General features: G+C 38.2%; 1 protein-coding gene across 3 annotated transcripts in view; it reads right to left on the bottom strand.

Moving 5' to 3' along the window:
• Nucleotides 1–5027: 5027 nt before the first annotated feature.
• The window catches only part of CYP39A1 (cytochrome P450 family 39 subfamily A member 1), a 105591-nt gene continuing 88973 nt past the window's right edge, over nucleotides 5028–21645 (bottom strand). For 2 of the 3 annotated variants that reach the window (XM_001102611.5, XM_077998605.1), the window contains exons 11-12: nucleotides 9279–9366; nucleotides 5028–5654 (exon numbers count right to left, since the gene is read on the bottom strand). In XM_001102611.5, coding sequence (XP_001102611.3) covers nucleotides 5583–5654; nucleotides 9279–9366 — 160 coding nt within the window. In that variant the 3' untranslated portion in view covers nucleotides 5028–5582. 3 annotated transcript variants of the gene reach the window in all.

The raw sequence follows: 21645 nt of genomic DNA, 5'->3' as shown, positions 1-21645 counted from the left end.
GTTCAACATTCCTTCATGATAAAAAAAAAAAAAAAAAAAACCTAAAAAACCTGGATATAGAAAAAACATATCTCAGCGTGGTGGCTCATGCCTGTAATCCCAGCACTTTGGGAGGCTGGGCAGGTAGATTATGAGGTCAGGGATTCGAGACCAGCCTGGCCAACATAGTGAAACCTCGTATCTACTAAAAATACAAAAAATTAGCCAAGCATGGTGGCCAGTGCCTGTAATCCCAGCTACTTAGGAGGTTGAGGCAGGAGAATCACTTGAACCTGGGAGGCGGAGGCTGCAATGAGCCAAGATTGTGCCACTGCACTCCAACCTGGGTGACAGTGCAAGACTCTGTCTCAAAAAAAAAAAAAAAGAAAAAACATAACTCAACATAATAAAAGCCATATGTGACAGATCCACAGCTAGTATCATACTGAATAGGGAAAAGCTGAAAGCTTTTCTTCTAAAATCTGGAATATGAAAAGGATGCCCACTTTCACCACTGTTATTCAACATGGAGTACTGGAAGTCCTAACTAGAGCAATTAGACAGGTGAAAGAAATAAAGGGCATACAAATTAGAAAGGAAGAAGTCAAATTATCCTTTTTTGTGGATGATATGATCTTATATTTGGAAAAATTTAGACTTCATAAAAAACTATTTGAACTGATAAACAAATTCAGTAACATTTCAAGATACAAAACCAACATAAAAAATCAGTAGCATTTCTATATGTCAACAGTGAATAACCTGGAAAAGAAATTTTAAAAGTAATCCCATTTACAATAGCCACACATAAAATTAAATATGTAGGAATTAACTAAGGAAAAATCACTATAATGAAAACTAAAAAATACTGATGAAGGAAATTGAAGTGGACATCAAAAATTGGAAAGATATTCCTTGTTCAGAGATTGGAAGAATCAATATTGTTAAAATGTCCATATTACCCAAAACAATCTACAGATCCAATGCAATCCCTATCAAAATACCAGTGACAATCTTCACAGAAATAGAAAAAGAAATCCTAAAATTTATTAATATATGGAACTGCAAAAGGCCCAGAATAGCCAAAGCTGTCCTAAGCAAAAAAGATCAAAACTGGAGGAACCATATTACCTGACTTCAAATTATACTACAGAGCTATAGTGACCATAACAGCATGGTACTGGCATAAAAAAGAAACACATAGACAGGTGGAACAGAACAGAGAAACCAGAAACAAATCCACACACCTACAGTGAACTCATTTTTGAAAAAGTTGCCAAGAACATACATTGGGGGAAAAAAAAATCTCTTCAATAAATGGTGCTGGGAAAACTGGATATCCACATGCAGAAGAATGAAACTAGACTACCATCTCTCACCATATAAAAAAACCAAATCGAAATGAATTAAAGACTTTAAGACCTCAAACTACGAAACTGCTACAGGGAGACATTGGGGGAAAATCTCCAGAACATTGTTCTGGGCGAAAATTTGTTGAGTAATACCCTACAAGCACCAGCAACCAAAGAAAAAATGGACAAATATGATTACATCAAGTTAAAAAGATTCTGCACAACATAGGAAACAATCAACCAAGTTAAGAGACAACCCACAGAAAGAATGGGGGAAAAATTTGCAACCTACCCATCTGGCAAGGGATTAATAATCAAAATATATAAGGAGTTCAACTCTATAGGAGAAAAATCTAATAATCCTGTCAAAAAATGAGCAAAAGATTTGAATAGACATTTCTCAAAAGAAGACATACAAATGTCAAAACAGGCACATGAATTGGTGCCCAATATCACTGATCATCAGAGAAATGCAAATCAAAACTACAGTGAGAAAACACCTCACCACAGTTACAATGGTTTTTATCCAAAAGACAGGCAATACTGGTGAGGAGGTGGGGTAAAGGGAACCCTCATACATGGTTGTAGGAATGTAAATTAGAGCAACCACTATGGAGAACAGTTTGGAGAGTCCTCAGAAAACTAAAAATTGAGCTAACATATGATCCAGCAATCCCACTGCTGGATATATACCCAAAAGAAAGGAAATCAACATATCAAAGAGATTATCTGCACTCCCAGGTTTTTTGCAGCACTGTTCACAATAGCTGAAAATGTGGTACATATACACAATGGAATACTATTCAGCCATAAAAAAGAATGAGATCCTGTCATTTGCAATAACACAGATGAAACTGGAGATCATTATGTTAAGTGAAATAAGCCAGGCACAGAAAGATAAACATCATATATTCTCACTTATTTGTGGGATCTAAAAATCAAAGCAATTGAACGCATGGAGAGAGTAGAAGGATGGTTACCAGAGGCCGGGAAGAAGAATATGGTGGCAGAGGGTGGGGTGGGTAGGAAGTGGGAATGGTTAATAAGTAAACACACACACACACCACAAAAAAACATTAGAAAGAATAAATAAGACTTACTACTGGATAGTACAACAGGGTGACTATAGTCAATAATAATTTAATTGTACATTTAAAAATAACTATGAGTATAATTGGATTGTTTATAACATAAAGGATAAATGCTTGAGGGGGATGGATACCACATTCTCCATAATGTGAGTATTATGCATTGCATGCCTGTATCAAAATATCTCATGTAACCTGTAAATATATACACCTACTATGTACCCACAAAAATTAAAAATTAAAAAAATGTTAAACAACCGTGGGTGATCACTTCTCTTTTTTTCTGTATTAAAATCTTGCTCATGCCTATATCCCCAACACTTTGGAAGACTGACGTGGGAGGATCACTTCATACAGGAGTTTGAGACTCTCCTGGGAAATATGGTGAGAGGCCCTGTCTCTACAAAAAAAAAAAAAGAAAAAAAGGAAAAAAAAATAGCCATGCATGTTGGCATGTGCCTGTAGTCCCAGCTACTGGGAGTGGACAGGGGGAGGGAGGGTTACTGAGGCTGAAGGATCCAGGAAGTTGAGGCTGCAGTGAGCCCTGATGGTACCACTATACTCCAGCCTGGGCAACAGAGCAGAGACCCTGTCTCAATCAATCAGTCGATAAAATCTTAAAATGACTTACCTCTAAATGAGTGCAAACTCTGACTTAATGCTTACACTTATGTTTTGGCAGGGAACTTCCTACTTTAAGTTTTAATGGCCTTCCTCCCTAATTTCTTGCTTTAATTACAAATGTTCAGTTGCACCACCATTTACTTCTTCAGTTCCGTCAGTAAATACATAAATCATTTTCTGTTCCAGGATGTCAAGTAAAAATTAAATTATAATCTATGCCAATTTATTTCCTTTGAATAAGGAAAAGGAAGGTCAACTTCTACTATCGGAAGTGCCAACATGGCTATCTCCACGACAATGTTCTGCATACAGGTGATCTCACTTTTGTATTAAAAAATAATCAAAACATTCATCATTCCATTCTCTTCAGCTAAACCCCACTCCAGCAACCCCTTACGTGCCCGTCATGAACACTGTCATCCCCCGCCTGTTTGTCCTCTGAATTTTTAATTTGAGACAGTTTTTTCTCTACCTTCTACCCTTCCAGCTCTCACTCATTTATTCCCACTACACTTCCTTTTCAGCCTCAAGGATGCCTACGTCTCCTACTGCTTCTTCTCATCGGCCTTCTTCCGCCTTCACTTCCTTCCCTTTCCACCTGATACTTAGTTCACACATAAAGGTAGCTTGGAAGTGCAGGGTTAACATCCCCAGAGGTAATCACTAATGAATGGGAAACAGGAGCCGGTCAATAATTGCTTCTCCTTATCTTTAATGTGGACAATTTTAGGAAGTATTATATATTATTCTCAGGTGATCCCAGTGAAATTGAGCTCTTGATGCTATAACTCCTACCTGAAAAACAGAACCTTAATAATGACTTACTCTCTTCCTGATCCCTCACTTATGCTACCTGCGAGAACATCCCAAATAAGCTATCTGCACACAAGTCCTGTCTCAGGCTCTGCTTTCAGTAAAATCCCAGTTAACACATGAGAATTTATGCTGAATGTATATTTATATATAATATAAAACCCCAGGCTAGGGAAATAAAATGAAATATGGGACTTCCAAGTATATTTTGCTTAACTATTCATTATTCCAAAGGTCAACAGATCTCCTGTGTCTGCATTCTTTTTTAAAGTGCATAAACCTGTCAGCCAACATTCATTCTTACTGAGCAAGAAAAAGCAGCTAAGCACCAGCTCTGAGTGACTGCAAATTTGGCTAAAGTGGATACTGTATTCAAATACAGTGCTTCATTGTGACCCTTAGCTGTTTGGGAGAAGAAGCCTTCCCTCAAAACACACCTGCCATATTCAGTAGAACCTGCTAATTTCTAGTCTGCAACTTTCAGAGATGTTGTGGACTTCTGAACTGCTTTCTTCAGCTCCTTCTGACTCCAGATCCCTGAGCCTATAAGCTAAGCTGTGAGTTACTAACTCAGCTTCAAAATCACTACATTAGTCTGGAAGAGTTAATGCACGTCAAAGTACTTAATTTTCTCCTAGGGAGTCATGTGTTTGCTAGTAGAAAATGGATGACTAAGCAATCATTATCAACCTCATGGGATAATTCTAGCCCAGGGAAGCAAATAAGCCACAGAAAAACAACATGTACCACACAAAGCTTCCTCGCTGTGAAATAAGAGAGGCAAGCAGCTCCTTATGGAATACTGGAAGATAAATTATGACATAAGTGTTCACTCTGTTATTAGTGTCATATGTTTTCCTGAACATGATAAGATTTCTTTTCTGGATTTCATGGTAAATATTTGACAGTTACAAGTCTTTAGGAGATTCCACTATACTTACTTGTCTTGGCACACCATTATATTTGTGTTTCTATGTATTAGCAAAAATACGATATCTGCCAAACTATAATTGCAAACACCTTGAGTCAAAACAGTGCTTCCACATTAATTAAAATATAAATCAATACATCAACCAACATACATTTACTGAATATACTCTGTAGAGAAGGTACAGTCCTGAGCATAATAAAGTATAGAAATGAATATAAGACACCATTCCTGTCCTCACAGTTCTCAGAAATTATCATTTTATTACTTTTAGCATTAGATATGTTTACAATAAAGAATTACGTTAATGGAGCCTAGGAGTTCCAATTGCTAGTTGAGAATCACATTAAGAAAAATAGAAATTTGTAGAAATAATTATTAAATTTAAAAAATCTAAGCCTTATAGTCTTTTCAAAATAGAGATTTAAGTATGCTACCTTCACAGTGAATTTAATGTGATAAGATTTTCATTCAAATGACATTATATCTATTTAATGTTTTAATACAGTTATGCATGAAATCAGATTCCAACTTCTTTAAAAATGTGGGGTTTTTTTTGGATCATTTGATCATTTCCTCTAAACCATGTATTCCGGTCTCTATATTACTGAGAGCGATGTTAGATTCTTGGTCTACTGTTGAAGATACCAAAGACATGCGCCATTTGAATGTGTTCTTGAACTAAGTCCCAAAACAAAGTGAAGCAGTGTTTTTTTGTAGAGCTTAGGTCTAGGTGCTGCCAGGTGGGGTGGTGCCACTCCCGCAGAAGGCCCTGGCCCTTGTGAGGCCCAACAGATGTCATATTCTTTGTTTATATTCAATTCGGCATTGCCCTTCTGGCTGGGGGACACCCACCAAATGGAGAGAACTCTAAAAACAGAAATGCAGAAGAAATAGAAATTAAGAGACATAAGACCACATTTTCAGACCTAAGGTTTATTCCATTGTAATCTTCTCTAAAATGTACACAGTTTAGGTTTTTCAAGTTGGGAAATGTTTGCATCAATGAACTTCACAATGTCCAGCATCAACTTTAGCCTTCCATTCAGGCAGAAGAAAAAGAATACAATTTGTTATTCTAATAACAATCTCTTTAGTTTTACACACCTGAAGCCTATGGGCCTGCCACCCTTCGCTTTATCTGGCTAAAGAGGTTACTACAAATAAGGCTCTTTCTACAATTCTGGCTCAAAAACTGACACTTCATGTAGAATTGCTGGGTGAGATCTCCATACTGCAGGCTATAGGTGTTTAAAGAATGATGCGGAGTTGGTGATATGAAACACTTACAGTGTATTCATGATCATGACTTTCCAGAAAGATATATATATTTTTTGAGATGGAGTCTTGTTCTGTAGCCTCCATAAAGATACTTTGTAGATGCCAAATGTTCTTTTTCTGCTCGAGTTAGAAATAAGATATGAAACTGTGTAGGGTCAAACGGAGGTCAGTGTATCGTAAATAATACAAAGAGATTTTTGAGGTTTTGGGGATTAAAAAAGAAAAGGAACTTTTTCTGTCAACTATGAGGGCTGAGGGGAGATGAGGAGTGAGGAAAGATGAGGTGGATCTAATTTAGAATCAGTCTATTTATAAGTTTGAATGAAATAGGGCACAAAATGGGCTCTTTAGCAAGGAGATTCTTCAGAGAGTTGATAGAATAAGTCACAGGGGCCCATGAACCCACTGAAATTGCATCCACAACTTGAAGAAGTATACGCTTTTCTACAAAGGGGATCCATGTGTTTTGTGAGATTTCCTAAGGCTCTATGAACCCAAAAAGTAAAATGAAAAAAACAACCAACCAACCAACCATACAAAGAAATAAAAACCCACTATGTTAGCAAAAATGTGCTTGCTTTTTCAAGAGAATTAAAGTTGACTCTTCCTTAATGCTCAAAATGGAACAGCCCCCACAGCCAGCATCAGGACACTGCTGCCTGATCACAGATCCTTAAACTTTGTAGTATTTCCTTTTTGTTTGGTTCATAATGGAAGGGAATTAACATTACATTACTTAAGGCCCTTTGAGGTAAAATGAAACATTGGGCTGTTGCAAAATTAAAATTAGAGATTCTAGCATTTGATTTTTTTTACTATGTTAAGTAAATTCCTTCAAGGGAGTTGGTTTCCAAGTCCACTGATTTCCCTGCACCAGACAATAGACTGTTCAGGACATGCTTTGACAACACATCCCTGCCTTCTCCGAGAAGAGCCTGGTGATTTGAAGGCCGTTTCCTGCACTTTCTGATCACCTGATTTTACAATTTATTGAAACAAGTTCAATAGTTAAATAATGTTAATTGATGTTTCTCATTCAAGAATAAGAATTTTGAAATAAAATGCTCTTTGAGATCATGGGAATTCACTCAGACTTGTACTTTTTATAACGTGAGAGATCATTTCTTTAAAAAATGTTCTCAGTGGTGTCAAAACATAAATAGGACATATACAAAATAGTATAAGAAATTAAATCCAGATAATAGAATTCTTAGGAAGAAAATGCTAGGAAAAATCCTGCCTAAGGAATTAGTCAAAATTACTAATCTCCATGGTTTTCACAAATGCCATCCTTCTCATCTGAAAAGGCATTCTGGTGTCCTCTTGCTGGTGGGAAAATCTTTGTATGTTGAGTTTAATCCTGAGCAAAATTGTGACATTCAACTCAGTGGACCGGGAACTACTATTTGATGTACATAAAGCCTGACCCTGATGTTCATTTTGTCAACAACATAGCAGGTAGCTGACAACCTTTGTGAAAGTTGTTTTGAGTTCCCTTTCATTATAAGATTCCGAGAGCTCTTCGTCACTGATAAGTTACTTGTTCTCAAAATAGAAGTGCAAAAGAAATCAAGTGAAATGCTGAAATGTGCATATTTGTGAGTAATAAAATATTTTCTGTGTCACTTATGCACTTACATAATTCCTATTTAAATGTCACCCAAGAGTTTTATTTATCTCTCCATACATTAGCCTTATCATATCAAGAGTAAATCAAAGCACAAAATGCTATGTGAATAGCTCTGAGATTGCAATGCTTAATTTCTGAGCTTCAGCCCCAGTTTAAATAGCACCCTATACCCAAGGTTTTCACATGATTTCCAAACATTTGGATTTAAATTGAACTTCCTTTTATTTCTTACAACAGAGGTCCTCAAAGTGTGGCACCCAGACAAGCAGCAGCGGCGGCAACATCACCTGGAACTTGTTAGAAATGTAAATTCTGGACTGGGCGCTGTGGCTCACGCCTATAATCCCAGCATTTTGGGAGACCAGCAGATGGCCAACATGGTGAAACGACGTCTCTACTAAAAATACAAAAAGTTAGCCAGGCATGGTGGTGCGCACCTGCAGGCCCAGCTACCAGGGAGGCTGAGGCATGAGAACCACTTGAACCCGGGAGGTGGAGGCTGCAGTGAGCTGAGATTGTGCCACTGCACTCCTTGGAGACTCTGTCTCAAAAACAAATGAACAAAAAACAAAACCAAAAAAAGAAAAAGAAAAGAAAGAAAGACATGCAGTTCTGTAGCCCCTCCCTGGTTCCTATGGGATCAGAAATTCTAGCGATAAATAGCACCTTTATCCAGTCTGTTCTAACAAGCCCTACTAGTGATGCTGATGCTCACACCAATTCAAGAGCCACTGATCTATGAGAATAGACCTACAGAAAACTTAAACGCCTGGAATATTCAATAGTTTGAGGTAGGCATAAAGTCATGACCTTTTCATTTCTGTTCAGTTTTTACTGCTAGGTTAGTTTTTTTACCATGCCGTTGGTTTTCAGATGCACCAAGTGCTATGACTTGCATTGAAAACAATAGTTCACCTTTGGATCACAGACATTCTTTTCTAGAAAAATAAGGGCAAAGTGGCTGGGCACAGTGGCTCACACCTATAATCCCAGCACTTTGGGATCACGAGGTCAGTAGACCGAGACCATCCTGGCTACCACGGTGAAACCCCGTCTCTACTAAAAATACAAAAAAAAAAAACAAAAAACTAAGCTGAGCGTGGTGGCGGGTGCCTGTAGTCCCAGCTACTCAGGAGCCTGAGGCAGGAGAATGGTGTGAACCCTGGAGGCGGAGCTTGCAGCGAGCTGAGATGGCGCTACTGTACTCCAGCCTGGGCAACAGAGCGAGACTCCATCTCAAAAAAAAAAAAGAAAAAGAAAAAAAAGGGCAAAGTTGGGGCCATGTTTATTTAACTCAGGGAAAAGTGTTCAAATTGGTAAGTGCATTGAAGAGCTCCTAACACTGGAAGTGGTAGAAAGACTGCTATTAAGGCCCAGCCAGGTAGTAATTGGGTACATAGATTAGATTCTGAATTAAGGAGACTGAGTATCTTCTCAGTCTGGTTCAATCCAAGGCACCTGTTAAGATCAGGCCTAAGTGAGGAAATGTCAGCTCCTCTCTAGTAATTAAAATTGGGGGAGGTGGGGGTGGTTATGTCATATTTATAATTAGTCATGATACTCAAAATTCTGAAAACATTTACCTGTTTGGGTAATGGGTCCAGAAGACTACAGTCATATTTATAAAGTATTAAAATAACACACATCTGAACCTCTAACAGAGCAAACCACCTGAAAGAAAAGAATACAATTGTTATTTGATTGAGAAAGATGTATAAATATCTGCCAACAGAGAATATCTAGAAAGTATACATATTTCAAAGTAAATATGCTCTTCTTTACAATATACTCTTTTCCTATTTAAAGGATAGAGTAAGAACTGAACTCTTTACTTTCTTAATATCACCTACTCCATAGGGTAGTGGGATGATTAAATTGCTTTAAAATGTATATAAAGTGCTGAGCCAGTGGGAGCTCTCAATAAATGACAGTCCCAAGTCTCTCTCTTTAGGACTGTGCTTTCCAGTATCATAGCCATTAGCTACAAGTGGCTATTTCAATAATTAAATACATTTAATAAAATTAAATAATTAAATACATTTAATAAATAAATTTAAGATTAAGCGAAATGGAAAATTTCAGTTCCTCGGTTGCACTGGCCATATTTCAAGTGCTCAAAAGTTGTATGTGGTTATGGGCTACTATACTGGACAGTGTATATTTAAGACATTTCCATGATCACAGAAGGCTCTGCTGGACAGTCCTACCTAAGTCTAGACCCTGTTGCCTACTGGAAATTACTGCCTGAATGTTCTACAGGAACATCAAATTCCCTAGGACCTCCAAATCCACTTTTCCTTTTGCATTCCTTGTCTCAAGAGTGCCCAAGCATTTTGATCACACACTCTTGATAATAAAATATTTCAGCATGCCCTACAATATATTGATACTCAATTTATTTTAAATTACGCACATATACTACACTGTTTAGTGTCTATTTTCTAAGACACACACAAATAGAAACTAAAAACCTGAAAAAAGTATAAATAGAATTCTGTTATTTTTCCTTGTGTCCCACTGGGTTGTTTTGAACTCTCTGCAGGATTGGGAAACCCATTTAGGAAACATAGCCCTTAATGATACAATTAGTCCAACGAGACAGAACATTGTCATAAACTCAATCCTCTCCATCACTCTCCATATCCAATTAGGCACCAAGTCCTTTTTTTTATTGTTCTCCTAAATAGCTCTTAATTCCCCTCCTTAACCCCTTATCTCTGGTCCCTCCATGACTCCCTCAGTGTAGATCTTCATCATTTATTTCCTGGATTACTGAATCAAGTTAGCTTCCACATTGCTTCCAGTTTCACTTCCCTCTACTCTGTCCTTTATCCTACCACTGGAGTAAACTTTCTAAAACACAGATCTTCAAACACCACAGCAGAAAACAGCCAGCCCTTGAAGATCCGCCCCTTACATATCTCTGCAGTCTCCTCTCCCCCAGAGCTCCCACTTGATACCACGTGGCTCTAGCCACATTATATTACCTGACATTCTCTGAATGATGATGCTCTGGGCCACAAGCCTTTCCCTTTCTGAGGCTCAATCTCCTCTGGAAGCATTCCTGATAACTGTCCCCCGGGCTGTCCACTCCACCACATGGTTCCCTGGTCACATCTTAGCCACAGCTGCTACTGCACCACATTGTGATTGCTTGTTAGCTATGGCTCTCCCTGAGGAGGATTTGTATTATGAGGCCTTAGCACAGTGCACAGCACACTATTAGTACTTAATAATGTTAATTGAGTAAACTAATAGTGATGGAAAGTGATGCCTTCCATAGAGCAGATTCAATTTCCTGCCCTTTCCACTGGTCTCTGTATTTCTGTGGCACTTTACATATCCCTTAACTAATGTCTGTAGCCTACAATCCTACTATATCTTATATATTACAGCTAGTAATTTGCATGTCTGTCTTCCTTTATAGACTACAGTCTTCACAAAAAACAGGAACTATGTCTTATCTTTAAATCCTCAATGTTTATTGATTGAATGAGTGAAGGTATACATATTGATGATCTCATATTCATATCAAATAGTTAGATTTTTCCCCACTGCTGTTCTTGAAACATCCTGACTGTATTTTATTTCAAATGAAATCTGGAGCACTCCAGGTGTTGCTATAAGCCATCTGAATATCACATCAATTATTCAGTACTATTTATGATGCAAATGTAACCCTACTTACTTGCAAATGCTAAAGATAATTTATTCTAAAAGAGTATCAGTGTCTATGAAATAGGACATGCCTAATATTTACTGATTTGGATCAAAGTCAGCAATGTTTCTAAGAAAAAACAATTTTGCTAACTTGTATGAAGGTTCAGAGTTTCTCACAACTAAGGTTTTGTCAAACTTTTAACAAATTGGAACTTCCATTCCTGGCCATGATAAAGTGACAAAAGTTGGTGTTATCTTCCTGCCTTAACTCAAAAATGGGGCAAAATCCAGTGTAGGACAAAGATCTCCAGAGGAAGTAAAGAATGAGACGAACCCCTTGATTGCTTCAGTTTCCTGCTTCTGGCAGGTTCCAGGCTACAGTGCAAGGACAGAAATACCCACACAGGTCTGAGAGTATTATTAAGTTCAGCCAAGCTAAGGAGACTAAAATTTGTAGAGAAGAATATCAGAAAAGAAGAAGTTTCACATAGAGAGAGCAAGGGTATTCCAGGGATCTAGACAGCGGTCTACTTGAGTATTTGGCAGAGTTCTGATCTCTGCATGTGTGAGAGGAAACTATTGAGGCTGAAAAAGAACAACGAAAGGAAAATCAAAGCGCAAGATCCTGAATAAGGCCAAGAGCTCACACAAGGCATGGAGGCTGTGTTCACACAAGAAAAAGTCCAACCATCATATAGCACATGGACCATTAGCTAGAGCTCTTAAATGAGTATTGCCTTAGTAGTGGTATTATATTATTTTACATTAAATGATGCTCTGGATTTACCTTACTGAAGCTTAAAAACAAGTTTTGAAAAGTTGTTTTTCTAAGCAACTAACTAGATGTCATAATAAAGTCTAAACTAAAAGAATACGACACAACCCAGTATCCATGGCACTTAACATTTATGTCTTGCCATGTATTCAAAGTTAACAGGCTTAGAAAAAACAAAACAAACCAAAGAGAAGGCCCCCAAACCAAGAGAAAGCCCACTGAAAAAAAATAGGCCCAGAAATGACAGATATTAAAAATAGTTAATATACTCCACAGGTTTATAAAGATAGAAAAAAAACAGCATGATGAGGGGAGAAAGATAAGATATTTAAAAAACAATTGTACTTCTAGCAATGAAAAATTCAATATCTTAAATGAAAACTAAACTGGATGGGATTAACAGACGGTAAATGCTGCCAAAGAAAAGATAATGGAACTTACTTAACATAACAAAGAAAAATATCTAAAATGAAGTACATAGAATAAAAGGAAAAATAAATAGATTAACTTATAAAATAAAGAAGTCTAACATACATGTTATTAGACATATAGATGAGCAAGGGGGGAAAATATTTTGGAAAGTAATAGCTGAAACATTTTCAATTTCTTTTGAAAACTATAATTTACAGATAATGACCCCAAGCAGAAGAAATATAAAGAAAATCATGCCGGCCAGGCACAGTGGTTCACACCTGTAATCCCAGCACTTTGGAAGGCCAAGGCCGGTGGATCACCTGAGGCCAGGAGCTCGAGACCAGCTTGGCCAACATAGCGAAACTTCATCTCTACTAAAAATACAAAAACATTAGCTGGGCATGGTGGTGTGTACCTGTAATCCCAGCTACTCGGGAGGCTGAGGAAAGAGAATCGCTTGAACCCGGAAGGCGGAGGTTGCTGTGAGCCGAGATCGCACCACTACACTCCAGCCTGGGCAACAGAGCAGGACTCTGTCTCAAAAAAAAAAAACAAAAAAAACAAAAAAACAAACAAAAAAAACCAAGCACAGTGGCTCATGCCTGTAATCCCAGTACTTTGGGAGACCGAGGCGGGTGGATCATGAGGTCAGGAGCTCAAGACCAGCCTGGCGAAGATGGTGAAACACCGTCTCTACTAAAAATACAAAACTTGGCCGGGCGTGGTGGCGGGCGCCTGTAGTCCCAGCTACTCGGGAGGCTGAGGGAGGAGAATGGCGTGAACCCGGGAGGCGGAGCTTGCAGTGAGCTGAGATCCCAGCACTGCACTCCAGCCTGGGTGACAGAGCAAGACTCTGTCTCAAAACAAAAAAAAGAAAAAAGAAAAGAAAGAAAAAAGAAATCATGTTAAGGCAAATCATAAACTGCAATAAATAAATAAACAAACCCAGGGATTAAAAATAAATTTAAGTAGCCAGAAAAGAAAAACACCATAAATAAAGAACAACAAACATTAAAAGTTAACATAGACTTTCTGTTGGAAACTATGCAAGCCAGAGGACTTACAATGTGTTTAAAGAATAGAAAGAAAAATAATAAGCAGACAAGGTATAAAGAAAGGGAGCTAATACTGTTTGCATTCATCTGTTCTCACACTGTGAAAAGAACTATCTAAGACTGGGTAATTTATGAAAAAAAAGAGGTTTAATTGACTCACAGTTCTGGAGGCTTAACAGGAAGTATGACTGGGAAGCCTCAGGAGACTTACCATCATGGCAGAAAGTGAAGGGGAAGCAACACCTTCTTCACATGGTGGTCGGAGAGAGAAAGCGAGCAAAGGCGAAGTGCCACACACTTTTACACCATTATATCTCATGAGAACTCATTCACTATCATGAACATCAAGGGGGAAGTTCACCCCCATGATTTAATCACCTCCCACCAGGCCCCTCCTCCTCCTAATGTGGAGATTCTAGTTCAACACGAGATTTGGGTGGAGACACAGAGGCAAACTATATCACTGTTCCTTACAATAATGCACTAACTTTACAATGAGAGAGACCAGCCTAAATAATCTGGGGGTAAATATTTAGTTTCCTCTGTAAGGATTTAGATTATAGCATGCATTAGGAAAAAAGATGATTGTCTTTGGGAAATGTGTAAAAGAGAGAAAGAGACTGATGTTGAAATGACAATCAACCATTCAGTAGAAAATTTAAACAAGTAATATTTGGGCAGGTCTTAAGGACATAGTGTGCCTGTGCCCACCATGGACAGTTCTGAGGACCTCAAGTCCCAAGAACAACCATGGACGGTCCTGCTAAAGCCCCTCATATTACTCTATACTCAGACTGAGAAATGACCTATGGAGGGAGGGTGGTGTATCTTGGAGTAAAATCAGCTTCTCAGAGGAGGGATGAGACTAAAAGGAGCTGCTCTGTGACTATTTTGCAAAGAGACAAACACATTGCCATACAAAGGCATATAAGGTTAGGAAAAAGGAACCTTCTGTGAAGTGCTCAGTTTAAGTGCTTTTCTCTGGGACTATAGGAAAAGAAACATTTTATGTACAATTTTAATATTTCCCTACCTATGCTGTAATTTGTTTACCCTAAAAATTCCTTAAGAACTGATACATTCACACTATCTTGTGTCATAGTACAGTGGAAAGTAAAGAGGTGATATAATGGCAGGAAGCATGAGTAGCCTCACTTTCATCCCTCTGCTGGAGATGATCTGAAAAAAGCAGCATCTCATCTTCAGTGTTGTGGGTGGTAGCATGTGGAGGAGCAGGGAGCTCAGCAAAGATTGCAGAACACTAAGGGTCAAGTTTGAATGGATAACTAGGGTGTGAATGTAACACACCTGTCTTTTCTCTCTTCTCCTTTGAAAAAAAGTGATTTCTGTGGGAACAGTAAAGCGACACTTAGATTATATACTAAGAGTTCTAACAATAAAATAAGACCCTCATTCATTCATTCATTCATTCGATGTTTATTGTGTCTTTATGTGCTTTATATACTTCTAAGCACTGAAGTCACCCTAGGAAACAAAAACAATATTCATGTTCTCATGAAGCTTAAATTCTAGTAGAATACATATTAGAATAATAAATAAGAACAGGAAAGGAAGTTGATGGAGGTGTGGGCTAAAATATTTTAGAGAAAGAAGGCCTCTCTGATGAGATGACATTTTATCAGACCCTAGAATAAAATAAGAGAGTGAGCCATAAAAGGTGCAAAAACCCAGAGTTAGAAGAATGAGTAATGATGAGAAGGCTAATGTTGAAATGGGAAGCTACTAGACCATTTTGAGAAGTATGACAAGCTCTGAAAGGATCCTTCAGTTGCTACACTGAGAATAAAATATAGGGTGAGATGGATGGAAATGATAAGAGTGATAAGAAAGTCACTACAATTTTCCAGACAATAGAAAGTGGTAACTTAGACCAGGATGGTAGAAATAGTTGTGAGCCACAGTTAGAGTCTGGATATATTCTGCAGGATGGACTGATGGTTTACATTATGCATGTGAAGAATATAAAGGAATCAAGGATGACTCCAAAGTTTTTGACTTGAGGAAATGCAAGGATACAGCTGTTATTTACCTCAGAAATGGGGAAGATTGAAGGAAGAGGAGGTTGAGGGAATTCTAATCTGGAGCTCAGTTTTGGACTTCTTAAGTACAGCTCTCTATAGACCAGTACCTTTTAGATATCCAAGGGAGGTGTTGAATGGAAGCTAAGTAATGAGCCCCATGATTAGGAAGGATTCATTCAGGGTCAGAGATAGAAGATTTATAAATATAAGAGTCATCATTATTTAGACAATTATTTAAAGCCATGGGGCAGTATGAGATCACTTAGAGAGTGAGTTAAATAGACTTGATTTAAAAAAAATCTATGGAAGGAGCCCTGGGATAATCCAAAAGTTGGAAGTCAGGAAATTGAGGAAGATGAGTGAAGGAGATGAGGAAGAAGTAGGCCAAAGGGCTGAATAATAAAGGAAGGTGGTGTGTCTGCAACCCCATAAAGAAAGTATTTCATGGAAGGTGTGAGCCAGCCTATCAAATGGAAAGAAGGCAAAAAGCACCAATATGTGAAATTAGACATCAAGCTCCCACTTGCATAAAGTAACCACTTCTTTTCAGTACTTAGCTCCCTTCCTACAAGTAAATTAAATGAGCTCACTTTTTCAAATAACTAAGTTGGCATTTCAAATAACTAAGTAGTGACTTCCTAGCATTCAATGTTTACTTGGCAGCACTAGAAAAATGCTGGCTGATTTTGTATTTGTGAATTATAGAACAGTTTTGTAGGTTCCTTGCTTTATTCAAATAAATCCTATCTTATTATCATTGGTTTAAGCCCTTCTCTAATATTAGCTTGCTATTGACCAATGCAGTGATTTCCAGCTTCTCTGAGTTCAGCATCCTGGGATAAAAGGCCCCTGCCACTCTTCCTCTCAAGTCCCTAGAGGCACTGCAACAAGTGATAAAGACAGTCAACAGTTTGGAGGTGCAGTGTGGGAGCTGTGCAAGTGAAGAAGGTACACTCAGCAGAGAGAAAATCTGTTCCAAGGGACAGACTTAGAAGAAAAATAATATCTAGGGACCTGCAAGTTGTTGACTCCCTGCAGAAGGTGAGGTGACGAGAGACGAAGGTGGACAGTGCAGCAGGAGCTGGTTCATAGAGGGTTTGAACGTGCCATGTGACGGTGTTGGGACTTTAATGAAAGTGCCCCTCAATAGATTGCACTGATAGAACAATTATACCTAGGTGTGTAAACGGGGTTTCTCGAAGCATTATTACAACATATCGGAGGTCTTCCATAAATACGTCCTAGATCACTAAAATAATTTGCTAAGCAAATGAGAAATGCAAACAAGATCAACATTCATAAGCTAAGAGCACAATATTAAACATTTTAGAAATATCGTGTATATTTTGACTAGAAATAATTAGAAATAGTGGTTACCAAAGGCTGGGGTTAGGGGAGTTGGGGAGATGTCATTCAAAGGACACATTTCAGTTAGGAGGAGTAAGTTCAATATACCGATTGTATATCATGGTGGCTACAGTTAATGACAATATGAAAGTTGCTAAAACAGTAGTTTTTTTGCTTGTTTGTTTGTTTTGAGTCTCACTCTGTTGCCCAAGCTGTAGTGCAGTGGTGTGATCTTGGCTCACTGCAACCTCCGCCTCCTGGGTTCAAGTGATTCTCCTGCCTCAGCCTCCTGAGTAGCTAGGATTACAGGCGCCCACCACTACACCTAGTTAATTTTTGTATTTTTAGTAGAAATGGGGTTTCGCCATGTTGGCCAGGCTGGTTTCTAACTCCTGACCTCAGGTGATCCACCCACCTTGGCCTCCCAAAGTGCTGGGATTACAGGCATGAGCCACTGTGTTCAGACCAAGAGTAGATTTTAAGTGTTCTCACCTCAAAAAAAAAAGTATGTGACATAATGTCTATCTTAAATAGTTTGACTTAGCCATTTTATAACATGTACATATTCAAAACATCATATTGTACATCATAAATATATACAATTTTTACTTGTCATTTAAAATAAATACATTTTAAAGGTCAGCAAAGACCAGTCATGGTGCCTCATGCCTATAATCCCGGTACTTTGGGAGGCTGAAGCAGGTGGATCACTTGAACTCAGGAGTTTCAGACCAGTCTGGGCAACATGGTGAAACCCTGTCTCCATTAAAAAATAAATAAAATAAACAAATAAATAAATACATAAATTTTTAAAAGTTTGAAGCAGAAAAACATGTTAGAAAAAATCTGTAGAGAAAGTAGAATGAGGAACAGAAGGAATAATAAAAAATTTCAAAAAAAGATTAGAAATATTTACCAATGTATTAAAATAATTTTCTACTATAATCTATAAGGCAGAATTTCCTTAATTAATTTTAGTCTATGTGATGTTTTTAAAAATGATAAAACTACATTTCCCTTAAAGATAAATGATCGCTCAGGCTTTTGGCCAATTCATACTGTACATTTTGAATTTGTGTAGCTTAATATTTTTCTTTTCTATTTTTTAGTGTTGTTAGTTTAGTTATTAAATTAATAACTAGCTATTAAGACAGTACTGATATTTATATTACATTAAGATTTTGGTATCTTAAAGGAACAGTTGAATTTTCTTCAAATCCAAATATTTGGATATTCTAATAGAATTACCTCAATTAGCCACTAAAGTTTTTTTCTTTACAGTGAAAAAAAAATACTGTTTTTTAAAGCCTTTACTATGTTACTGAATTTTGTTCAATGTGTAAAATAACAGAAACTGACATATACATACCTAGGACATGGAAAAGTTTTTATGTCAAAGAAAATGGGCCTTGTAAATTCGTATTTTTACAGAAGCTCTTCAGAAGCAAGCTAAGCTATGTTCATGTAGGTAATGTTTTCTTAATACTTCTAATGTCAAAACAGTGAAAATAATGAGGCACATTGTTTATAACAGATTTATCTTTTACACTTACAAGAACAACATTACACATCTACAAATAAAGCTCATTAAACTATAAACATGTTGAAAATTCTTTAAATAATTGGCACTTGCATGTTTTCTGCATTTGTATTTAAATACCTCATTAAGGAATGCTACACAGGCATTGAGAACACCAAGACCTACACAACACAATGCTAGCAATGCACGTGGAGAGACGGAAGAGGTCACAATATTATAACAGATGAAGGTAGAAACAAGGGAAACAAAATTTGGAGTCTGGAGAGAACCCTATAACCTGGCATGATTAACATTGACTTTATATGGAGGTGAAACTTGAGCTAGACCATGATGGCAGAAGAGGCATTAAATAAGTAGACTTGTTGAGTAAGAACATTCCAGAGCCAGCAGAAAACACGGGCAAGGGGAGGAGTGGGTGCTCTGTAGTAAGGAACAGCAAGTAGACGCTCTGGGGAGGACATTCTCAGATGTTTAGAAAGGTAAGGCTGGTGTCAGATTATGGAGGGCCCGGAGTTCTAGGCTAATGAGTTTGGCCAGCAGGTAGTGGCACCAGAATCTTAACGAGAGAGTGACAATCAGAGATTATTATTTAAGGGAAACTTATCTGTATGTAGTGAGTAAGACAGATTGAAATAAGAGATAATACAGTCAGTGAGAAGGGTTAGGCAATGATAATAGTCATCTGATGCTGAGGTGATGGAGACCTAGTTTGTTTTTTACTTTATTTGTTTGTTTATTTATTTATTTAGAGACAGAGTCTCGCTCTGTTGCCCAGGCTGAAGTGCAGTGGTGCGATCTCGGCTCACTGTAATCTCTGCCTCCGGGGTTCAAGCTATTTTCTCCTGCCTCAGCCTCCCAAGTAGCCGGGATTCAGCCTCCCAAGTAGCTGGGATTACAGGCACCTGCCACTACACCCAGGTAACTTTTTCGTATTTTTAGTAGAGACAGGGTTTCACCATGTTGGTCAGGCTGCTCTCAAACACCTAACCTCAAGTGATCCACCCATCTCGGCCTCCCAAAACGCTGGGATTACAGGTGTGAGCCATGGCACCTGGCTGAGAAGACCTAGTTTTAAAGGAGTGGAAAATGTGCACAGAAGGCCAGAAGGAAGGAGGAGTAAAGGATAACTCCAAAAACCCAGGTGTCTAAGACAGCAGTGATAGGAAGAGAGAGAGTACTGAAGGAATGCTAATATTGGGGAAAATTGATGATTTTAATTTTAGATGTCTTGATTTTGAGACTGAATACCTCTGTCACTTTTAAAGAGAACATCTCTCTCTTTTTTTCTCCTAGAAGTCATTGCAGGTAATGCCAGCATATGCTGGAAAGCTGTCACTGTTGCCAGGAGCAAGAGGTCTGAAGTATATTCCTCGTTGCCACCAGCTGCAGCTTATGAAAACGGAATGATCTTGCCCTGGAATTCAGAGAAGGCAGCCTACAGAAGGCATCATTCATTGAAGCACAGCTATCAAGTTAAAGCAGAAGTACTTTTTCGGCAACCTCATTCCCCTGAGAAATCTCTTAGGAAAATAAAATCAATATGGTAGCAGGAGATAAAATAATCTAGCACCTGTGATTCTCAAATTTTAGTGCATCAGAATCACCTGGAGGGATTGTTAAACCAGATTGCTGGGCCCCACTCCCAAAGTTTCTGAGTCACGAGATCTGGGACAGGGCCCAGGAACTTGCATTTATTACAAGTTTCCTGGTAATGTGAATACGGGTGGTCTGGGGACCACATTTTGAGAATACTGATCTAGAGGAACTTGTTAAGGAAAATGAGGAAAAAAAGTATTTTAGAAGATGTAGTTTGCCAAACCTTTTAATTTTAGCACACAACATTAAAATTATAAAGAATATATCCATTATACATGCAACATTATGTCTGGGGTACCAAATTTTTGATTGGGAATGCTGGTGAAAGCATAATCTGGTAGAGTTGGAAGGTAGATGCTTTATATTAAATATAGAAAAAAATAGAATAAAATGGGAAGAGAAGAAAGGGATAAGGGTAAGTTGAATGAGAAGGAAAAGAAGAAAACATAAAAAAAAAGAAGAAAATGGGAAATATATAAAATAAAAAAAGGAGATGAGAAAGTGTAACCACGTCAAACCAATCTGGTGTAGACGTTTATGCAACAATGTTGTGAGTTGCTTTTCAGTTGCCATGGACCCCCAGGTTGAAGGTCATGTAACCACGGCATGCCCAGATAACTAACTGTGCAACCACAGAGGGAACATAAGTGCTTGGACCAAGGAGCAGGGACTGAATTAAGCAGCATACACCACATTGCAGGATACAGGATCCAATCAGAGCACTGTCATCACCCATGGCAGGATCCAGTCAGATCATGCTTCCCAATGTCACCTCATTGTTAAGATCCAATCAGATCACACATCATTACCCTATGCTTATGAAAACTACCCCAGCCTCCAGCTTGGGGAGATAGATTTGAGCATTTCCTCCTGTCTCCTTGCCAGTTGACTTGAAATAAAGGTTTACTTTTCTCAAAAGCCAGTGCCATGGTATTGGCCTCTGCACATCTGACAGCAAACTCATTGATGCTCAGTCACAAGAGCAGATGGGACAGCAAGAATGAAGAACTGGAGAACCTCAGCCCTTCTTGATTTGAGATACTGTTTTCCATTTCACTAGGAAGATTATACGTGGCTCTTACTAGGAATGCATGCTCTGGAGCTATTGTTTTCCTGACTGCAGCCAGCATTGTTCTAATGGTGATCCTATGGTTACTTCTCCTAGAAATAAAACTTCCATATAAATGAGCTATGAGCTAATAATTTGGGTATCTCTCTGTAAACATTCTGTATTAGTCCATTTTTATACTGCTGCAAAGGACTGCCCAAGACTGGACAATCTATAAAGGAAAGAGACTCAATTGACTCACTGTTCAGCATGACTGGGGAAACCTCAGGACACTTAAATCATGGTAGAAGGTGAAGGGGAAGGAAGGCACCTTCTTCACCAGGCGGCAGGAAGAAGTGTGAGTGAAGGGGGAATAGTCCTTTATAAAACCATCAGATCTCGTGAGAACTCACTCACTGTCACTAGAACAGCATGGGGGAAACCACTCCTGTGATTCAATTATCTCCACCTGG

Source organism: Macaca mulatta, chromosome 4 (assembly GCF_049350105.2).
Source record: "Macaca mulatta isolate MMU2019108-1 chromosome 4, T2T-MMU8v2.0, whole genome shotgun sequence".
Classification (NCBI taxonomy): Eukaryota; Metazoa; Chordata; class Mammalia; order Primates; family Cercopithecidae; genus Macaca; species Macaca mulatta.
This window is presented reverse-complemented; position numbering and strand designations above follow the sequence as displayed.